The sequence below is a fragment of the Monodon monoceros genome, unplaced genomic scaffold (assembly GCF_005190385.1).
Source record: "Monodon monoceros isolate NGI ecotype Baffin Bay Population unplaced genomic scaffold, NGI_Narwhal_1 Super_Scaffold_2, whole genome shotgun sequence".
NCBI classification, from domain to species: domain Eukaryota; kingdom Metazoa; phylum Chordata; class Mammalia; order Artiodactyla; family Monodontidae; genus Monodon; species Monodon monoceros.
Genome location: NW_021703776.1, coordinates 55,814,675 through 55,832,882, shown reverse-complemented (window position 1 = coordinate 55,832,882; position 18,208 = coordinate 55,814,675). Strand labels below are relative to the sequence as shown.

Genomic DNA, 18,208 nt, shown 5'->3' with positions numbered 1-18,208 from the left:
AAGTGGCTATGCAAAAGGCACTGAGACAAAATCTGTCATTAGTTTCTCTCAAATGTGAATTAGCTCTGTTTCGTTATACACTTAGTATCAGGTGGTTGTCTTGAAGGGTTAAACATGGTGGATAAAATTTAATAGCAAGCAGTGAGTTTCTTACTTGGATGTTCACCTGAAATGATGAAAAACCAGAAAAATAGTAGGGGACAAAGTAAAGTTGACTTGTTCTAACTATCTCTTTTGGTTTTGATATGAGGTATCTTACAGGTAAGTCAAACTAATGATGGCTAACGGAAGATGAACTTTGCGTCCATTGTCGGCTATAAATTTGTTTACATTTGGCTGTGGATTTACTAGGAAAAAATAATTCTTAATGTCTTAAAAATGTCTAGCTCTTCAAAGAAGTTAACTTTTGAAGATAAATCAAGTTGGTGTAATACAACCCTAAAATACCCAGCATTTAACAGTAGCACAGATAGGGGAAGACATCTGTATTATGTATTAACGGGGCGAAATGACCTAGTTTATTGAAACATGCAATAGGTAATGTTGAGTATTTTGTGTGTGTATATGTTGTGTGTGTTGAGCTGCTAATTTTCTTTTAGAAATTGAGATTTAAGGACGGTTTTGTTCTAAAAGGAAATATTTTAGAGAACTTAAATTTTCACCTCACTGTTTTTGTAGGTCAGCAATTTGGAAACAGCTTAGCTGTGCGATTTCTAGCTGAAGCTTAGGGTTGTGTGTAAGTCAGGGAAAACATGACTTGGGCTGGAATATTTGAATCCAAAATGGCCTGCTGACAGGACTGAAGGTTGGTACTGGCTATTTCCTTTACCCATAGTGAAGCAACAAAAGAATCCTCAAAATACAACCAGTGTTTTTGTAAGTTATCTTGTGATCACTGTGGGAGGGGAGGGTTTTACTCACATGACGACCAAAAAGCACGATATTGGGAGCCATCTTGGGGGATGGCTCCCATACCTGGAGTGTTTTCCTCTTTGGTAAAAGCTTTTGAAATTGGATCTTCTGTGTGGTTTTCAGTATTGCGATTAAGTGCATGAGTACGTTAAAGTTGGTCTGAAGTGATTCTTAATATTTAAAAGTACTGAGGCAATTAAGGGAGGCTTTAAAAGAATTGTGTCTTGGTTCCTTAGTAATGACAATTACTAGTTCAAACGTGTGGATATGTGGTGCCTTTGCAGAAGGTAGAAAACATCACTAATCTCAGTATACCCAAAGTGCATGTGTACGTTGTGGCTTATATTTTAAATCAGTCTAAAGTTTGGAACAAATATTCTCAGGTGGTATACCCAATGATTTTTTTTTTTTTTTTTTTGCGCGGTACGCGTGCCTCTCTCACTGTTGTGGCCTCTCCCGTTGCGGAGCACAGGCTCCGGACGCGCAGGCTCAGCGGCCATGGCTCACGGGCCTAGCCGCTTCGTGGCATGTGGGATCTTCCCGGACCGGGGCACGAACCCGTGTCCCCTGCATCGGCAGGCGGACTCTCAACCACTGCGCCACCAGGGAAGTCCCCCTACCCAATGATTCTAATGCTGCTCTGCTATTACTGCAACTAAACTATTTAAGTGAAAAATATTTAAATTATTAAGCACTAATATGTACTCCATAGGATGACTTTGTTCACTTTGTTGTTCTGGCAGCTGGGCTGACTTCTTAACTGCTCCTGTATTCTAAAGGTCAGTGCTGAACTGGAGCCAGCCTAGAAATGGAACCCAGATATCCAAATCATATTGAGCACACGTTGCTTGAAGATTACACGCAATAGTTCTAATTTCCCTGTGAGGATTTCATCATGGCCTGTTGTTAGCTACGAAAAGTAAATAAGGTTTTAATAGGAAAAGGACAAATGAGATGCTGAGCGCCTGTCGGAACCAGATTTTAATTCTCAACTGATGTAATTCTATGACAAAGGGATGATTTCAGGAATAAAAGTATTTTCTATAGGTAAGGAAGGTAAGACTGCTTTTATGTTGGGAGTAGTTAAAAATGTAAGTTTGGGCCAGTCCACTGAAATCAGGAGGGAAAATGATGCCTAGCAAAAAACATGCTTCAAAGAGGCCGAAGGCCAGTTATACAGACTACCAGATTTACAGGTGTAAACACTGCTGATCTTACCTAGTTCTGTGGGTCCTTTTGCGGCTACAGTCTGTATTTAAACCCCCAAACAAATACTTGGAGACACTTGGGAACTTAAGTTTATCATCCCCCAACCTTGATTGATGGAACTGTTTCTCAATTCAAGTAAGTCTTTACTGTTTATCCATGTCTTGTTCAGATTAGCTGAAGAGTGATTTCACTACTTAAGGAATGGGTCAGATAGGTCAGATAGCTAACAGCTGTCCAACAGTCAGTAAAATTAAAATGCATATGGCTTCCATTAGAACTTGATATTTTGATCTGTTTATAAAAGCTTGAGAATCATTTTCTCAACACTCCACCTATTCCTTTCAACTGATAAAACCTGGCTTTTTTTTTTTTTAAAGACTACTGAACTAGCAGAATATTCAATCTTGGTGTATCTTAATCTGTAAGTAGGGAGCTTAGGCTAAAATAGTGGTGTGAAATTTTCACTGCTGACATCAGTGATGGAAAGCAGTGTGGTATTTGTTCAAAGGGACTGTCCAGAAACTAGCCTATGGCAAATGAGATGAAACTGGCCGGTGAAAGCTGCATTCGTTGACCTTTGGTCACAGTGCACCAAATACCTCATGGATCTCAAATTTTCAGTTGCTGTGAATGTTTTGAATCCCAGCTGTCTCTGCTGTGCGCCTCTTTTTTGCCCATTTGATGTTCTTGATATTTTCAGGGATTGGGGAGAATGCTGAGCCTGACAAGAGCAAGCACTGAAATTGAGCAAACTGGGATACCTGCAGTTTCAAAACTTATAATTGGTTGTGGCATTTTACATTGTATGTAGACTTGAAAGAATGTGCCTTGAAGCTCTGTATTTAAGAAGCTAAGACATCTGAGGTGGGCTCCCTTGCAAAAAGCCAGCCTGTCACCATTGAAAAAGTGGTTATTGCACAAAACTGGTCAGAAGAGCGAAACTTGCATCTAGAAGCATTTTGCTACTACGTGGGGCTTGGAACAAATTCCTAGCTCCAATTTAAAGTATAGAGGTTTACTATAAAAACCCACACCCTGCATTTCTGTAACCCAAAATAACTTTGACTTGTGACATTTATGTTTTTGGACAATTATAACCGCAGAAAACATCTGACAACCTTGATTCTAATTTTGATATTAGACTATTCATGTTAATGTTCTCAAACCTTGACAGGGCAGTTGTCTTCAGAAAATTCTTGAGGTTTCATTTCAAGTGCCATTCCTATTGTCCTTTTTATCAAATGGCTGTCTTTTTGCCTCTTTGAATATCTTTCATTTTGCTTCAGTATTTTCATTTCTTTACAAAGTCTGTGCTTATCATCCCTTAGTGGTGGCCTGCGTTCTTGTAGGGCCTCCTGTACATGCTTGATTAAATCTTTCCATATTTAAGCAAGTTAGGGTTTTTTTTGGTGTGAGCTGTCAGTGTTCCAGATGTGGAGCTATCCCTACAGGCTGGCTTTTACTGCCAGGGAATTAGTCCTATTTCTGTATATGCAGGCAACTCTCGTTATGGGAGGCAGGGAGGCTCTTTGTCTTCAGGTGTTAAAGCCTAATGCAGTAATATTTTAAAGCTCCAGTTTGTTTTGTTTGGGCATCCTGGTGTAGAGCTTGGTCTATTTCATGTCATGTTTTGTGTGTGAGGTCTAAGGGGGGGGTGGGATTTTGCTTGTCAGTTCAGTGTTGACTATATTCGGTTTGACTTGAGTCTGATCAATTTGTGTAGTTTTTAAAATTCAGCACTGCTGCCCGATTTGCTAGATATTCACGTGTTTTTAAATGTGGGTATTTTGGAAGAGAAGTTTGCTTAGGATTTCTGTATAAAAGGGGAAAGTTAGTACTTTATAAAATCAAATACAAAATTTATTTCCACAGAAAAAGCTACATAAGTTTTCATCTATTAAGCTAAAACAGTTCTTGAAAACTCTAAATGAAAATATTTTAAATCATAAAAACATGTTTTGAAATGTGTTTGCTCTCTTTGAAGGGACCATCTTACTAAGAAATGGCTAGTGAAAGACAGTTACCAAGTTTCCACGTCACCCTATTTCTACATTAGTTCATGAAACAGGCCCCCAAGTCTGATATTGAAGTCCTAAACTGGTCCATATAAGCTTCAAAATGTAGCCTTAATTGAGTGATTCAAGTAGCAGTAGATAACACTTGAGCTAAACTTCGAAGCAGATTCAATGGTTTTTGATCAGTTTCTGAACATTACGACTTTATGCATATGGATGGAATCCATCTTCAATTTCTTCTCTCACTTTTTCGTTTTCCTTTTTGGTTTTCCTTTTTTTGGCCTGGGGTCACCAATTCCTTGGGTACAATCAAAACACTTCCATCACGGCTGCACTGAAGAGCATACTGGTTTGGATTGACTGGCCTACCTTCATCATCTCTTAACCTACTAAAAACATCGTGATAGAGATCGTGCAGTTTCTGTTTCATTATATTTATAGCTTTGTGACACTGGGATCGCTCTCTCTTAAGGGTTTCCTTCTTTGCTTGCAAGTTACATACGTCATCTTCCAGATTCAAAATTACATCCAGTTTGCGCCTACGGCAGTTCTGAGCAGCAACTTTATTCTTCCCTCTTCGTCTAATATCACGGATGAGCGACACTTGAAAATCTGTCAGATAGTACCTGCTTAGCATGCTGTTGAAAGAATCTACAGGCATCTGGACAATTTCATCCACAGAAAAAGGGATGTGCAGAGCTTTAGCACGCTGTTCATCACGGCTTAAGTTTCTGTCTGTGTCGTTGAGGTACCCACGCCTTATTTTCTGTGACTTCCCAGGCCATGAAAAAGATTCATAAGTGGATTCTAGTGCACTTGGCTGTAAGTGGTAAGTGTGGTTATGTAATACGGGTTGAAATGCAAAGTCCCCATGAAAATGAGAATCACTTCTGTGATCCATGTGACAAAGTTTAGTGGGCTCTGGGTAGTAGCCTCCTACAGCCCCTTCTAAGTCACGGTGGGAAAGAGATTCACTACTAGAACGTGAAGCACCTTCACATACAGAGCGCGAGGAGTTAGACTTGGTGACAGAGGTGCTATTGTGGCTTGAGTTTAAGGAAAGCCCAGAATCAGAATCTGGTTCTTCAAAAAGCTGAGAAACTTCCATTGGATCAAAACCTTCTTCTGTGGCCAAAGACATTAAATTTATCTCGTCAAATATGTTTACATCAAGGTCATACAGAAGGTCTTGGTTTGTTAGGTCCCTCATCTGATTGTCAAATGGAAGAAATCCTGTCAAATTAGTTCCAGAAAGGGTCTGTTCAGGATTGGTAAGAGGAGAATTTAACTGCAGAAATAGTTCTTGTGGCTGTGAAGTCCTTGCTACTGGATCCCTTCTAAATGTATTGTCAGGACACAACAACATGGCCTCATGGAGATTTACATCGTGACTTACAGCCTGGCTATAATCTGCATGTGTAGGAGAATTCATGCCATCATTGATACTTCCTGGGAGAGCACTGTCTCCCAGTGAGATGCCCTGAAAAAGGAAAGGAAAAAAGAGCACTATAAATAACAAAACTATTTTAATAGCAGTTATAGTACCTAATACAGTACTTGTTCTTCTCTTGTGTTAATTCCTCTATGTAAGTAAGGATATGCTGTTGGCTACGAATAACTTCCCTTAGTTAAATAATGCAGGCAACAGAATACATGATGTGAGCCCAGGTGAGAATATGCTATGTCAGGAAAGATCTGTTCTTTGAACATCATGGGAAATTAGATTTATGTTAGTGTGAAAGCAGGTCTTGTTATTCAAAAATTCTAATATCTAATATCTTACTAGTGAAACAGTCTTAACTGCAGGGAGAGAGGTATCTAAAAGCAAATTAGACCAGCATAAAGTGTAATGCTGCCAGAAAAACTAAGGTGTGCCTTAGTTTGTCAAGTTGTGTACTGCCGTTTTGATTCAATATGGATTTTATGAATTTGATTATATCTTTATGATTATTTGGAAGGGGGAACTATACATATTTGGCTAATTCTCCAAAGAAGTGTTTCTATAAGAAGTAAATCTTAAGTCTGTGCTTAAATAATGCACTAGAAACCGTTATCTAAGTATTAGTTTAAACTGCTGTGTATCCTAGGTAATAAGGTTGTGTTTATTCACAGAGAGATCACTGCAGATATTTTTCCTGCAAGGATAAAAGCCAAGATTCCCATTACCTCCAGTGGATTTTCAGGCTGTGATGAAAGCAACTGAAATAAGTCTTCCAGAGAGAAAAATGTGTCTGTTCCATTTCGATGTATCTAGAAAAAGAAGGTGCATCATTCACTTAAATTAAACGACTGAAGTGGTTGACTGGGGCTTTTAGGCTTAATCTGGAAAGGGTAACCAGGTGTTACATCCATGCTGGACTTTTATCTCTAGTTTGAAATTTTTACGTTCTATTCCTTTTTTAGTACTTAGTATTTTAACATCCTGCTGTAAACCTTTAACTTGATGACTCCTCCATTCCTGCCCTAAGCGTTCTTCATCTTATGTCTTTAGCTTATATTCTTAGTTCCACCTTATTTGTCCCTCTCCACCCAACTTTCCAAATTGATTACAAGATATTTAGAGTTACCAAAGTTCTATCAACTTCTTGTTATTGCTATGTCTCCTGCCTTAAGGGTTTAAGTTTGTTGAAATAATTACTTTGATAGTTCTCTAGAGTGGCTCCAGGAACTCTTTAGTCTTTGTAACCTGGAATTATTTTGCCTTCATGCTTAAGTGATAGTTTATCTCTCAAGCTTAATGTTTTCCCTCAGCCCTGTCTTATGGCATTTTTTACTACTGATATGCTATTGGTCTGTTATTTTATAACAGCTAATCTTTTTTTCCCTTGGGTAGTTTTAAAGATTTTTTTCTTAGTCTTTGTTGCCCTGCCATTTCACTGTGATATGTCTGGGATTTAACTTACTTACTCTGCTTGGGACTCTGTATTCCTCTAATCTGAGACATAAGATCATTTTAATTTTGGATATATTCTGCCATAAACTCTCTGAATACTGCTTCTCCTTCATACTTCCCTGCCTCTCCTGGGACTCCTATTAGAAATAATTTAAATTTTTGTATTCTATCACTTTTTTCTTTTTATATGTAAAGGTGAGCTCGTCTTTGTTGAGAAGTTTCTATAGCAATGACACATACCAAGGGTTTACGATCTACGTTTTATATTTTTCTCTGCAAGGACCAGTTTTTGTATCACTTTCTAGACCTTTTCTTGACTCAGGATTCCTAATGGTGATGGTAGTCGGAATCCACACCATTTAGTGTTCTGATTTCTAAAGGTTGGATGGACAGCTCCCTTGCTGTCTCCTCGCTGGTGGCTAGGATTGTTCTATTCCTCATTTCCTGAACCAGAAGAGGCTTTAAACATTGAGCTTTAAAGCAGGGAACTCTCCAACTCCAGCCTCTGTCATGGCATCTGGATACAGTTCTTCTTGGGGACTCTTCAAGCCTTGGTGCCTGATTGTCTTAAATTCTGGATTTTGAGTTCCCTCTTTGCTGCTTGTATCTGTAGAGTTCTGTGTCTTGCTTTTAGAGTTCACTTATACATTTGAAGATATTATCCATTCTGTCTTATCCAGGATTTGTGCATCTGATGTGTCAAACGGATGTCTTTACATGTTAGCAAGTTCATATTCCTGACTCGTGCTGTGTGTAACTCCCATCCCCAACTTTTTACTTTAGGGGTTTCTTTGTCTGCAAAATACCTTGGGTTCTATGAAGCCGTGTTTTCAAGGCTTCTATTTCTATGGATGCTATAGGACTTACTTAAGGTAAACTGGTGAATAATAAGATTTCTTGTTCTTCTTTAACTGGCAAACGACACATTCTTACATTCTTAGTGGGTAGCAAACTTCTTCACCAGTTGGATTATTTAAAATGATTCCTAGTTAAGAAATTTCATAAACCTGATTCATCAGTCCTGGCCAGCCATTGACCAAAATCTGCCTGATGGTCACAAGTGTGTGAGAATGAGTAACAACATCAGCACAAATCTGCATTCCTGCAAAAACAATCCTTAACTGTAGGTAAATAACACTTCGTAGAAAAGAAACCCTTAATATGTAGAACATACAAATATGATGTATGAAGATCATTCTGCTTAAAATGAATTATGGACTGATCCTTAGCTAGTCAAAGATGTGTTTCATTAGATACCTGTTTTCCTCTTCAGTGCCCCTGGAGATAGAGGTCTGAGGAGCTAGCCCCCTGGGTGATCCACAGGAGACAGAGGCAAGAGATGGGAGGGTGCAAGGTGTGACAGAGTCCCTTAGACACCTCATCGAGCTGTATTTCTCCCCTTTCTGCTCTTGAGGGTGGTATTGGCTGTGGTGGCTTCAGGTAACTGCTAGTCCATGGGGGGGCCTCCTTCTTCCTTCGTGTTTCCCTTAAAAAACCTGCCTTCACCTCTTAAGAAAAGTCTCATTCACTTCTCTTCAGAATCTCACGGGCTGATGCCTTCTACTTGAGGGCTTTAACTATGGACAGCATTCTGTTTGCAGTCATCCTCCTTCCTAAATCTTCACATAAAATACAAACAGTTCTATTTTTCGTCAAGAATTCACTGCATTTTGAACAGAGATCACTAGGAGTTTATCTTTTAAAAGATGAAGCAATATATAAATTCAACTTGTCTTTAGTGAGAGGAAAGTACCTTCAGAGTAGTATATATTCCTATATATACTGTGTATTTTACTGTATTAGCAGCTAGCCAAGTCCAGGCTTGCAGTGGGGCTAGAAAGAACTTACTGTTAAAGAGTGAATTATGTCAGTCATCCTAAGTATTTTCAAATGCTAGTGATTCACTTTGGTCACAGACAATTCCCTCCTAAGTAACATATCTCAGTACGAGAGCAGACGCGTTGTTAGACGCTTCTACAAGAAATGTATATAATTGTCATGTCATGTTCTAAGTGATGTGTTTCTAGAAGGTTTTGTTCAAATTGATGTTTGTCTCAAGTCAAATTTTAAATTCTGAGGAAAGCTCCCTACTTCATCTATCTCTTCATTATTATTTAACGAGTGCCTGTTATCTAGCAGTGATAGAAACTACCTTAGTTACTATAGGTAATTCTAGAGAACACAGTTGCTACTTTTCTGGGAAGTCTGGCGAAGGGGTGTAATTGCAAAGACATACCCAAGAGAAAAATGAACCAAGAGCATAAATCTATACACAGTGAAGTGGTAAAGAGACTGGTAAAAACATCTTTTGCCTCAAAAATAACTTGGGAGGCATTCAGGAAAGTGAGCTGAAATGTCTCCTTCAAAACAAATATGGTTCTTTCAGTGTTCACTGGCACTGATGTGTGTGTATAAGCAGGTGGTAAAGCCACAGGAAGGTACATGAATTACAAGGAAAACACAAGGCCTGGGGAGAACAACAGTGGTAAGAGCAGAGGCAGATGGAAACACCTGCATTTCACAGTGAGATGCCAGGCTGCAATGGGATCCTCAACTGTAGGTCATAAAAGTGTTGAACAGCCTGAGAGGTAAAGTGAAAATGGGAGGGTTCCTTGGGGTGAGCTCCCCACTGTGAGACTAGCAAAAAGGGACTTAGAAACCACATAGAAACATGGTGTGTTTAGGGGACACACCAGATATGCATGCAGAGCTTGCCTGAAAAATAAGGGCAAGAGGCCAAGCAAGGGCTTGTTAGAGAAGTGATTGGACTGATAAAGGAGGTGAGGTGCAAGTTTCCAGGACCAGCACGTGGTTGAGAGGCCACCTGGAGGTGGAGGTGCATGTGTCCTTGTGAAGAGAAGGGCAGGTGAAGGACTCCCAGCTGGGCGGTGGGGTCTCTCCAAAGAACCTGTGAAGTGAAAGAGCCCATCCAACAGAGAAGCAGTTTTAAATAACATCCTACGGTCCAGGGAAAACAGTCTCAGGCTGGCACCAGTCAAGGAACACCTTTCCTAAGCTCCTACCACCCATCACACCCTCAGCTCCAAGACGGCTGGCTGTACAAGCAAGGGAGGAAGAACTGGGGAAGAAGAGAAGCTGGCCACACACACCCCTTTCCACTCAGCCAGGCTTTGAGGCTGCAGCAGGGATAGGCGGGGAAAAACTAAATTTCAGTTTTTGAGAATTAACCCTGCCTGGCTATATTTATCAACTGCTGCACTGGGATGACAGGAGAGGAATTTTTGTCTGATTATCTGGAAGTCACAGGGTCTGTCCCAGGTTTCACCCAGCGTGTAGGGGAAGAACTAGTTCCCTAGAACAGCTTAGAACAGGCTGGAGGGGGTGGGGGGCGTGGTGGGTGGGCAAAGGGAGCAGAGCTGTTTTCTAACTCCACTGTCTATCATGTGATGTTCGGTGTGATGTTACATAGGTAAGGCTACAATGATGGTGGGCTGTCTGAGAAGGGCCAAGGCATGGCGCAAATGCCACCTGGGGCTGATCAGGGCAAGACCTGCAAGGGTGCCCGGGAAAGTGTCAAGTGGCTAAAGGTCTGTGGAACCTCCAGACCCGCCTGGAGCATTTGTTTGCCAGGCTTGTGGGCTAGGACCTCAGCAGGGCTGAGCAGAATTATGTTCCAAGTGAAAGAAGGGAGGAAGCACAGGCTACAGGAAGAATCCATCCCTTCAGCCTAGCTTCTGGAGTTCATCTTTCTACACACCCTTTTCACTGCTGGTGAGTGTGGTTATAGAAAGGAGCCAAGGAGGTTATCCTACTCGGCCTGGTCAAAGATGCAAAGTGGGCTCCTGGACTGCCCCTTCAGCATGGCATACCAGGAGACTGAGTGAGGACTTGTGCCTGAGTCCCAGCTGACTGAGGGTGATATGCCTGCAGGGGCCAACCTGGCTGCTTCTGCAAATGGTTGGTTGGTTGAGGATTCCTGGGTTCAGGATGCCAGCCATCTCTTTATCCCTTGCAGACACAACAAAACCTGCTAGCAACTTTCTGGATGGGTGTCTGTGAGTTTAACCAGATGTAATGTTCTGTGGACTGATTCCTTTGTCAACCAAATAACCACATCCACAGTTTTAAAAAAACATGTATTTTCATATATCAGATTTACTTAACGGTAAGGCACACATATACAAAATTCATTCTCAACACAAACTATCAAAAGCCGTAAAATCTACCTTAAAGCCAAAATGGTACGGCCAGGATATTCTAGCTTGCTTACCTCGTTTCTAGGTTCAGAGGTCTTTTCTGCCTCCCAGGCAGGTTTATCTGCTACTTTATTTTCATCTTCATTCTTCTGCTGTAGTGATTTCTCCCTCTGGGTTGATGCTCTTTGCTCATTTTCCTCATGCTGGGACCTGTGATCCACAGCTCTTAGTACCTCATTCTCCTATAAAAGGACCCCCAAAATATGCTAAGTACAAATCCGCGTTTCATCAATTAAATCTTTAAAACCGTTGTGTACTTAACTGCTCAGTGATCAGGAAAACCCACAAGTCAAAAGCTACGTTATCAAACATTTAATTCTGAAACAAAGGTCAGTTTTGTGTCCTGTCCTTTTTAAGAACTCACTGTGAGACAGGCTGTTCTGATCTGGATAATTAAAATTATATGCATTTATAAAGCCCCTGGACTTCAGGGTGGGTTAGAAGAGCTGACTTCACTTTATACATTTCTGTACTGTTTGAATATTTTACAACAAACATGTATTTCTTTTACAATCAGGAAAAAGGTAAATATATTTTTATTTTGAAAAAATAAAGTTAACAATAAAGCTTAAACTAGCATCTCTGATATTTTCAACTAATGTACGCAGATGAGTCCTTCCACCTTTAACTGAGGAGACAAAAGGCAAGAGAATTTTTCTGAACATTCAAATACTTATCATTTAGCATATACTGTATATTCTGATACTTTCAATTATATTAAAAGTTCTCTGTATAATGTTTCCCCTGTAACATAACATCAAGGCCTCTTAAATCCTTTCAAAGGATCTATTTTTAATTTCTTCCAGCAACAAAACACACTGGACTAATAACTCAAGGACAGCACCACTGCCCCCCACTCTAAACCACAGAAATGTTCATCTAAAAAAAAAAAAAGTGAAGGTCAAAGAAATGGAAATCCACAGATGCCAGAAACAAGGAGAGAAGTCAAAGCAAGAGCAGAAAAGGAAGTTGATGTGCTGGTGGCCCACTTGGTTTTACTTGCTTCTCTGTTCACCGTACCAAACTATACAACAAACTCAGCCTCCCTCTTGACACTGTGGATGCTAGTCTTCCTGCCTCAAATGATCTCTCCGTTCAAGTACTTGATCACAAGGAGCTCGTGTGCTCAAGAACATTGCTTCTGCTACCCTATCCCCTTCTGCGTCAAGTTGTTTCTTGTCTATCAGCTAATTCCCGTCAGCCTACTAACACAATAACATCTCCCATCTTGAAAAGTCCCTCCCTTGGTCCCACATTACTCTTTAGATCCCATCCCATTTTTCTGCTCCTCCGGAGAGCAAAATCCTCTAAAGAGTCATCTGGACTCAGTGCATTCTCTCTTGAACCTATTTCAATGAGGGTTTGTCTCCACCCCTCCACTGAAGCAGCACATCAGAGTCCCCCAAGGCTACAGTTCTCAGTCTTCAACCTATTTGACCCATCAGCAACATTTCACTGAGTTTACTCCCTTTTTCTGGAAACAGGTTCTTCACCTGGCATCCAAGTACCTTCTCTCTCTACTCTCCTGTCTCACCGACTACTTCTCCTTTGCTGATTCTTCATCTTCACCATATAAACATGGCAAATGCCCCAACGCTCAGCCTCAGGCACAGCAAGCACTCTTTCAACTTCCTCCCCCATTTCCCCGTTCCTGCTGCTTGTAAGGTGCTCCCTCTGCTCACCTCCTCCCATCTCTACCCCTCCCAGCGCCCCGGCCCCCCTTCCTTCAGGTCCCTATTCAAATATCACCATCTCACTTTTCTTTCCTAAGTACTCTATAAAAAAGCACACCCCTCCCATTAATATCAGTCTCTCTTATCTTGCTTTATTTTTTTTCCGATAGCATTTAGCACCAGCTGATATATTTATTTGTTTGTTGTCTATCCGACTAGTATGCAAATTCCCTGCGGGCAGGGACTCTGCTTGGTTCCTGCTATATGCCCACTGCCTACCCCTGAGCCTGGCACACAGTAGACCCTTAGTAATAGCTGTTGAATAGATGAACTCCCAAACACAACACCCTAAGACTTTGGTAGGGATCTGATTTCTGATGGGTGAGATACCATAGTCTTGCTCTTTCCTGCAATTAAAACACTGATTCCTATCTAAATTCAGGGAAGAAAGGAAAAGGTAGACTGGTCATCACTCTTTAACCTCAGTCTTTTGCCAAGGGAAGGTTTCTTTTGTTAAACCTTAAGAAAATCTAACTCAAAATTCTAGATTCCTGAGGCAGCTAACTTTGTTTACAAATAAATTTGCTGTTGGTGGGCACTGGAGCTTCTTATCTCTAATTCACATGATCTATTTTAGAGCCATGAAGCAGGGTCCCCTTAATCTGTAATATTTGAGTTAACACATGTGGAGACACACATGAACTTGCAAACATAAGAATGTTATCTTTAACAATATATAAATAGACAATAACAGAGGGAACAGGTGGCTAATACACAACTAGATCAAGCCCATAAGGAAACTGATCCAACTTTTAGAGTGTATGAGAGTTTGGTAACAAAAGTATGTAAGATGGGCCTGCCTAAAAACTCGGGAAGAAGAGAACGGAAGGTAGAGAAATTCTGTACGACTACAAATCACATGGCAAGAAGCAGAAAATAGGTTAAAGGACTTGCCTGGTGGCACAGTGGTAAAGAATCCGCCTGCCAATGCAGGGGACACGGGTTCGAGCCCTGGTCCAGGAAGATCCCACATGTCACGGAACAACTAAGACTGTGCGCCACAACTACTGAGCCTGCGCTCTAGAGCCCGTGAGCCACAACTACTGAAGCCCGCACACCCTAAAGCCTGCACGCCGCAACTAGTGTGCCCATGCACCGCAACTGCTGAAGCCAACATGCCTAGAGCCCATGCTCCACAACAAGAGAAGCCACTGCAAAATAAGAAGCCCACGCACCACAATGAACAGTAGCAGCCCCCGCTCACTACAGCTAGAGAGAAAAGCCGGCGTGCAGCAACAAAGGCCCAACGCAGCCAAAAAATAAATTAAAAAAAAAAAATCATAAATGAACGCTAAAATTAGGGAATAAAAATTTGATGAAAATATGATAAACAGTCTCAAAGCGTCACTCCACAGATTACTTTTTAAACACAAAGAAAAAGATAACACTTTAGGAGAAACCTGGCAAACACCGTCTAAACCAAGTGGTCAAATCTATCATCACAATATGGCGATAAACCAAGATGCCTCCTGATACGATATGAAGGATACAATACCACGTCTGTGGTATTCATCATCTCAATGTAATGAGGAAACATCAGATAAATCAAAATTGGGAGCCACTTTACAAAATAACTGATTGATGCTCTTCCAAAACTTAAAGGACAAGAACTGAAATACCTTTTCCAAATTAAAGATAACTTACGAGATTTGAGAACTAAACGCAATGTGTGATCTTGGGTTAGATGCAGACCCAGGAGAAAAAGTAGTTTACACAGGACGTTACTGGGGCAATAGATAAAATCTGAATATGGACAACAGATTATAGTCTTAAGCTTATGTTAAATTTTCCTGATTTTGATTAATTGGTTATAGAAAACATCATTTTGTAGGAAATACTATACACAATAGCTTCAATTCATCCTTAAATGTTTCAGAATGAAATAATTATATGTGTATAGAGATGTAATTATAAATAGGTAACTCAAACGGGGCAAAATGTAAACAATAGGTAAATCTAAGTAAGGGATATATACTATTCTTGCAACTTTAAAGTTTGAAATTATATCTGATTAAAGCTATCCCAAAAATCCCTACATAGCAAAATCACTTTGGCCAGGGCAACAGCAAAAGGTAGACTCAGGAAAACTATTCTTCCATTATAATTTCTGTTCATCTTTATTTTTCCCCCAAAGTATATATAGTCATATCAACTGCTTTACTAATTATTTTCACCTCTTCCTTCCCAACATTTAAATTTATTTCATTTTCTTGTCTAGTTGCTTTGATCATGCTTCCAGAATACTCTTCAATAACAATGGTGATACCTGACGTAAAAGAGAACACTCTTCGCCCCTCTATTCTCAATAGTCTACTACTTCACTACTTCACTTCTGACACCGGATGTGTGGGTCTTCCATACACCTAGCAATCCTGTGACATCAGCTGGGTGTCCTATAATTTAACTCAGTTCTGACACCATCTAATTGGGGATAATATCAGATCCCACAGCTTAAGCGCTCGGTCTCAAAGATGCCACCTCCCCCTTCAGAGGTCAATTCCAAGTCCAGGTTGTCACCTGTGCCTCCCACCAAGTGCCTATAAATAAAAGGTCACCACAATCCCTCCTCCTCCAGTTTAATTTGCCAGAGTGGCCCACAGATCTCGGGAAAACAGTTTACTTACTAGATTACCATCTTATTACAAAAGGACAAAACTCAGGAACAAACAGATGCCTAAGAGCAAGGATTGTGGGAAGGGGCACAGAGCCTCCATGCCTTGCACCACTCTTCCAGCACCTCCATGTGTTCCCCAACCTGAAAGATCTCCAAACCCCACCCTTCTGGTTTTTTATGGAGGCTTCATTACACAGGCATGGTTGATCAAATCATTGGCTATTAGTGACTTAACTCAGTCTTCAGTTGCTTCCCCAGAGGTCTGGGAGGTGGGGTTTAAAATTCCAACCCTCTCATCACTTGGTTGGTTCCCCTGGCAACCAGCCCCCATCCTTAGGGGGCTCTCCAAAAGTCACCTCATTAACGTAAGTCAGGTGTGGTTAGAAGGGGCATGTTATGAATAGGAAGACACTCCTTTCACTTTTATGGCTCTGGAGCTATTTCAGGAACTGAGGACTGAAAGACCAAATATTGTAACAAAAGTTGCTCCCATTGCTCTTAATGCTTAGGAAATTCCCAGGTCTTTGATAGCTCTGCCAAATGGGGACTGGGGGGGAGATGAGGACCAAATACACACTAAATCACATTACCACACCTGACATTCTTTATTTTTATTTTAATGTTTCACCAATAAGGATAACATGCAGTTTTATTTGAGATTCAACAGTCTTTTTTAAAGTCGTTCATTCAATCAATACATATTAAGTGCCAAATATTGGGTTGGCCAAAAAGTTTGTTCGGGTTTTTCGTAAGATGTTATGGAAAAATCCAAATAAATTTTTTGGCCAACCCAATACTATGCTATTGATAGATGCTGGGGATACAATAGTGAAAAAAGAATTCTAGACTGCCCCTTCAGAGCTTACATTCTAAAGGGAGAGGGAGCTCAAAATACAAGTGAACTAAGAAAATTTGCAAGTTATGGCAAGTGAAAGAGAAGAGGGGGCCCTCCTTTAAAAGACTGGTTAGGGAAAGCCTCTCAGGGGAGGTGATATTTTAGCTGAGATCTAAAAAAAGAGAAAGAGCTGTGTACAGAGGAGAGAAATGAATACATTCCTGTTACCATAACGTATTTGATTAGTTTCTTAATGATGGATATTTAGATGTTTCCAGTCATTTCTTAAAAAAAAAAAAGATATTAAAATATCCTCACACATACTTATTTGCACTCATGTGCAAGTAGAATAAATTCCTAGAATGTATGCTAGGTCAACAGATAACTTGTATTTTTCATTTGATGGAATGTTTGTGGTAACTTACAATAATCCTACCAACAAAAGTGCCAGTGTGATAGATGAAAACTGGCATCTCGCTGTAGTTTTAATTTTATTTCTCTTATTATGAATGAGGTTGAACATCTTTCACAAGTTTGAAAGCATTTTTATTTCCTTTTCTGTGAACTATTTGTGGTCTTTTCCATTTTCCTATCCGGGTCTTAGTCTTGATCAGTAGTAGCATAAAATTTTTACTCACCTTCTCCCATTCAGTCTCCGATCGATGCACATATGAAACAAGTGGTGACTATGAAGACAGTAGGGGAGAGAATGCCTGAGTACGCCTAAGGATGGAGGCATGAGGAGCAAAAGGGCCAAGGGAGGAAAGTCACAGTCAGAGCAGGAATCTGAGCTTCCTCTGCAGCCACACAGCAAGGGGCAGAAGAGGCAGCGTGAGAGCTGGCGCGAGTCACCCCAGTGCTGAAAGCCTGGTTTCAGAAGAGGGCCCTTTCTGACACTCCAAGCGTCCGTGAATAAGTGGCTATATGATATATCACCCAAACCAGTCCATTTCTGAGAAGGTAAGAGGGTGCTATTAACAATTAAGCTGGACAACAGGCATAAACCAAGACTGTCCCAATGGCCACCCTATCTACGAGGGCACAGGGGAAGAAGACCGCGTGACTGTTAAGAATCTTGGTGGAAGAATAAAAAGCACTGACTGAATGCCAAAGCCCTGGGGAAGACAGATACTTTAACTTGCACAGCCTTAGTTATTCAGTGAGTATTTTTTTTAGCTAGTCCTTCACTTATTCATTCAACAATCATTTACTGAGAGCCTACTATAAAGCCAACAGAAACAGGTGTAGTTAAGAAGTGACGGACGAGAATTTCCCCAGGTCAGCGTAACGCACATGGTGCTGTGCAACCCAGACGACAGCCCTAAGCTGGGCCTTTACAGAATGCCTCGCCTACCCAGGGCCACCTCACCTAGGGCCACACACTTCCCAAGGCACCCACATCCAAGGACTGAGCAGGGAGGGCCCAAAGGCCTGGCCACCTCGGCCCATCACGGGATAAGTGTGATATGCCACTTTAGCACCAGAGCTCGTGGCTTTGTCAGCCTGCTCTGCAGCTTCACTTCTGCCTCTGTCCAATGTGCTTTCTTATACTTCCTTCCGCAGCTGTAAATCCCAAAGGTATTCCCTTAGAAACATCCTGCCCACTAAACTTGGGCTCAGAGTCCCCTTCCCAGAGAACCCAATTTGTGACAGTCAGTAATCTGCAGGGGGGAGAGGGGTGCAGACACCAGGATCTCAAGGCAGGGAGGGGTGGAGGGTCCAACATTATAATATTTCTATTTAGAAAGTGAAAACGGCCTATTGCACTTATAGTATAATT

The 18,208-nt window shown here is 40.9% G+C and overlaps 1 protein-coding gene across 1 annotated transcript in view; it reads right to left on the bottom strand.

Moving 5' to 3' along the window:
• Positions 1-111: 111 nt before the first annotated feature.
• The window catches only part of NFE2L3 (nuclear factor, erythroid 2 like 3), a 34,895-nt gene continuing 16,798 nt past the window's right edge, over positions 112-18,208 (bottom strand). The window contains exons 2-4 of the mRNA XM_029233092.1: positions 11,261-11,428; positions 6,303-6,386; positions 112-5,616 (exon numbers count right to left, since the gene is read on the bottom strand). Coding sequence (XP_029088925.1) covers positions 4,366-5,616; positions 6,303-6,386; positions 11,261-11,428 — 1,503 coding nt within the window. The 3' untranslated portion in view covers positions 112-4,365. The remainder of the gene's footprint in view (positions 5,617-6,302; positions 6,387-11,260; positions 11,429-18,208) is intronic.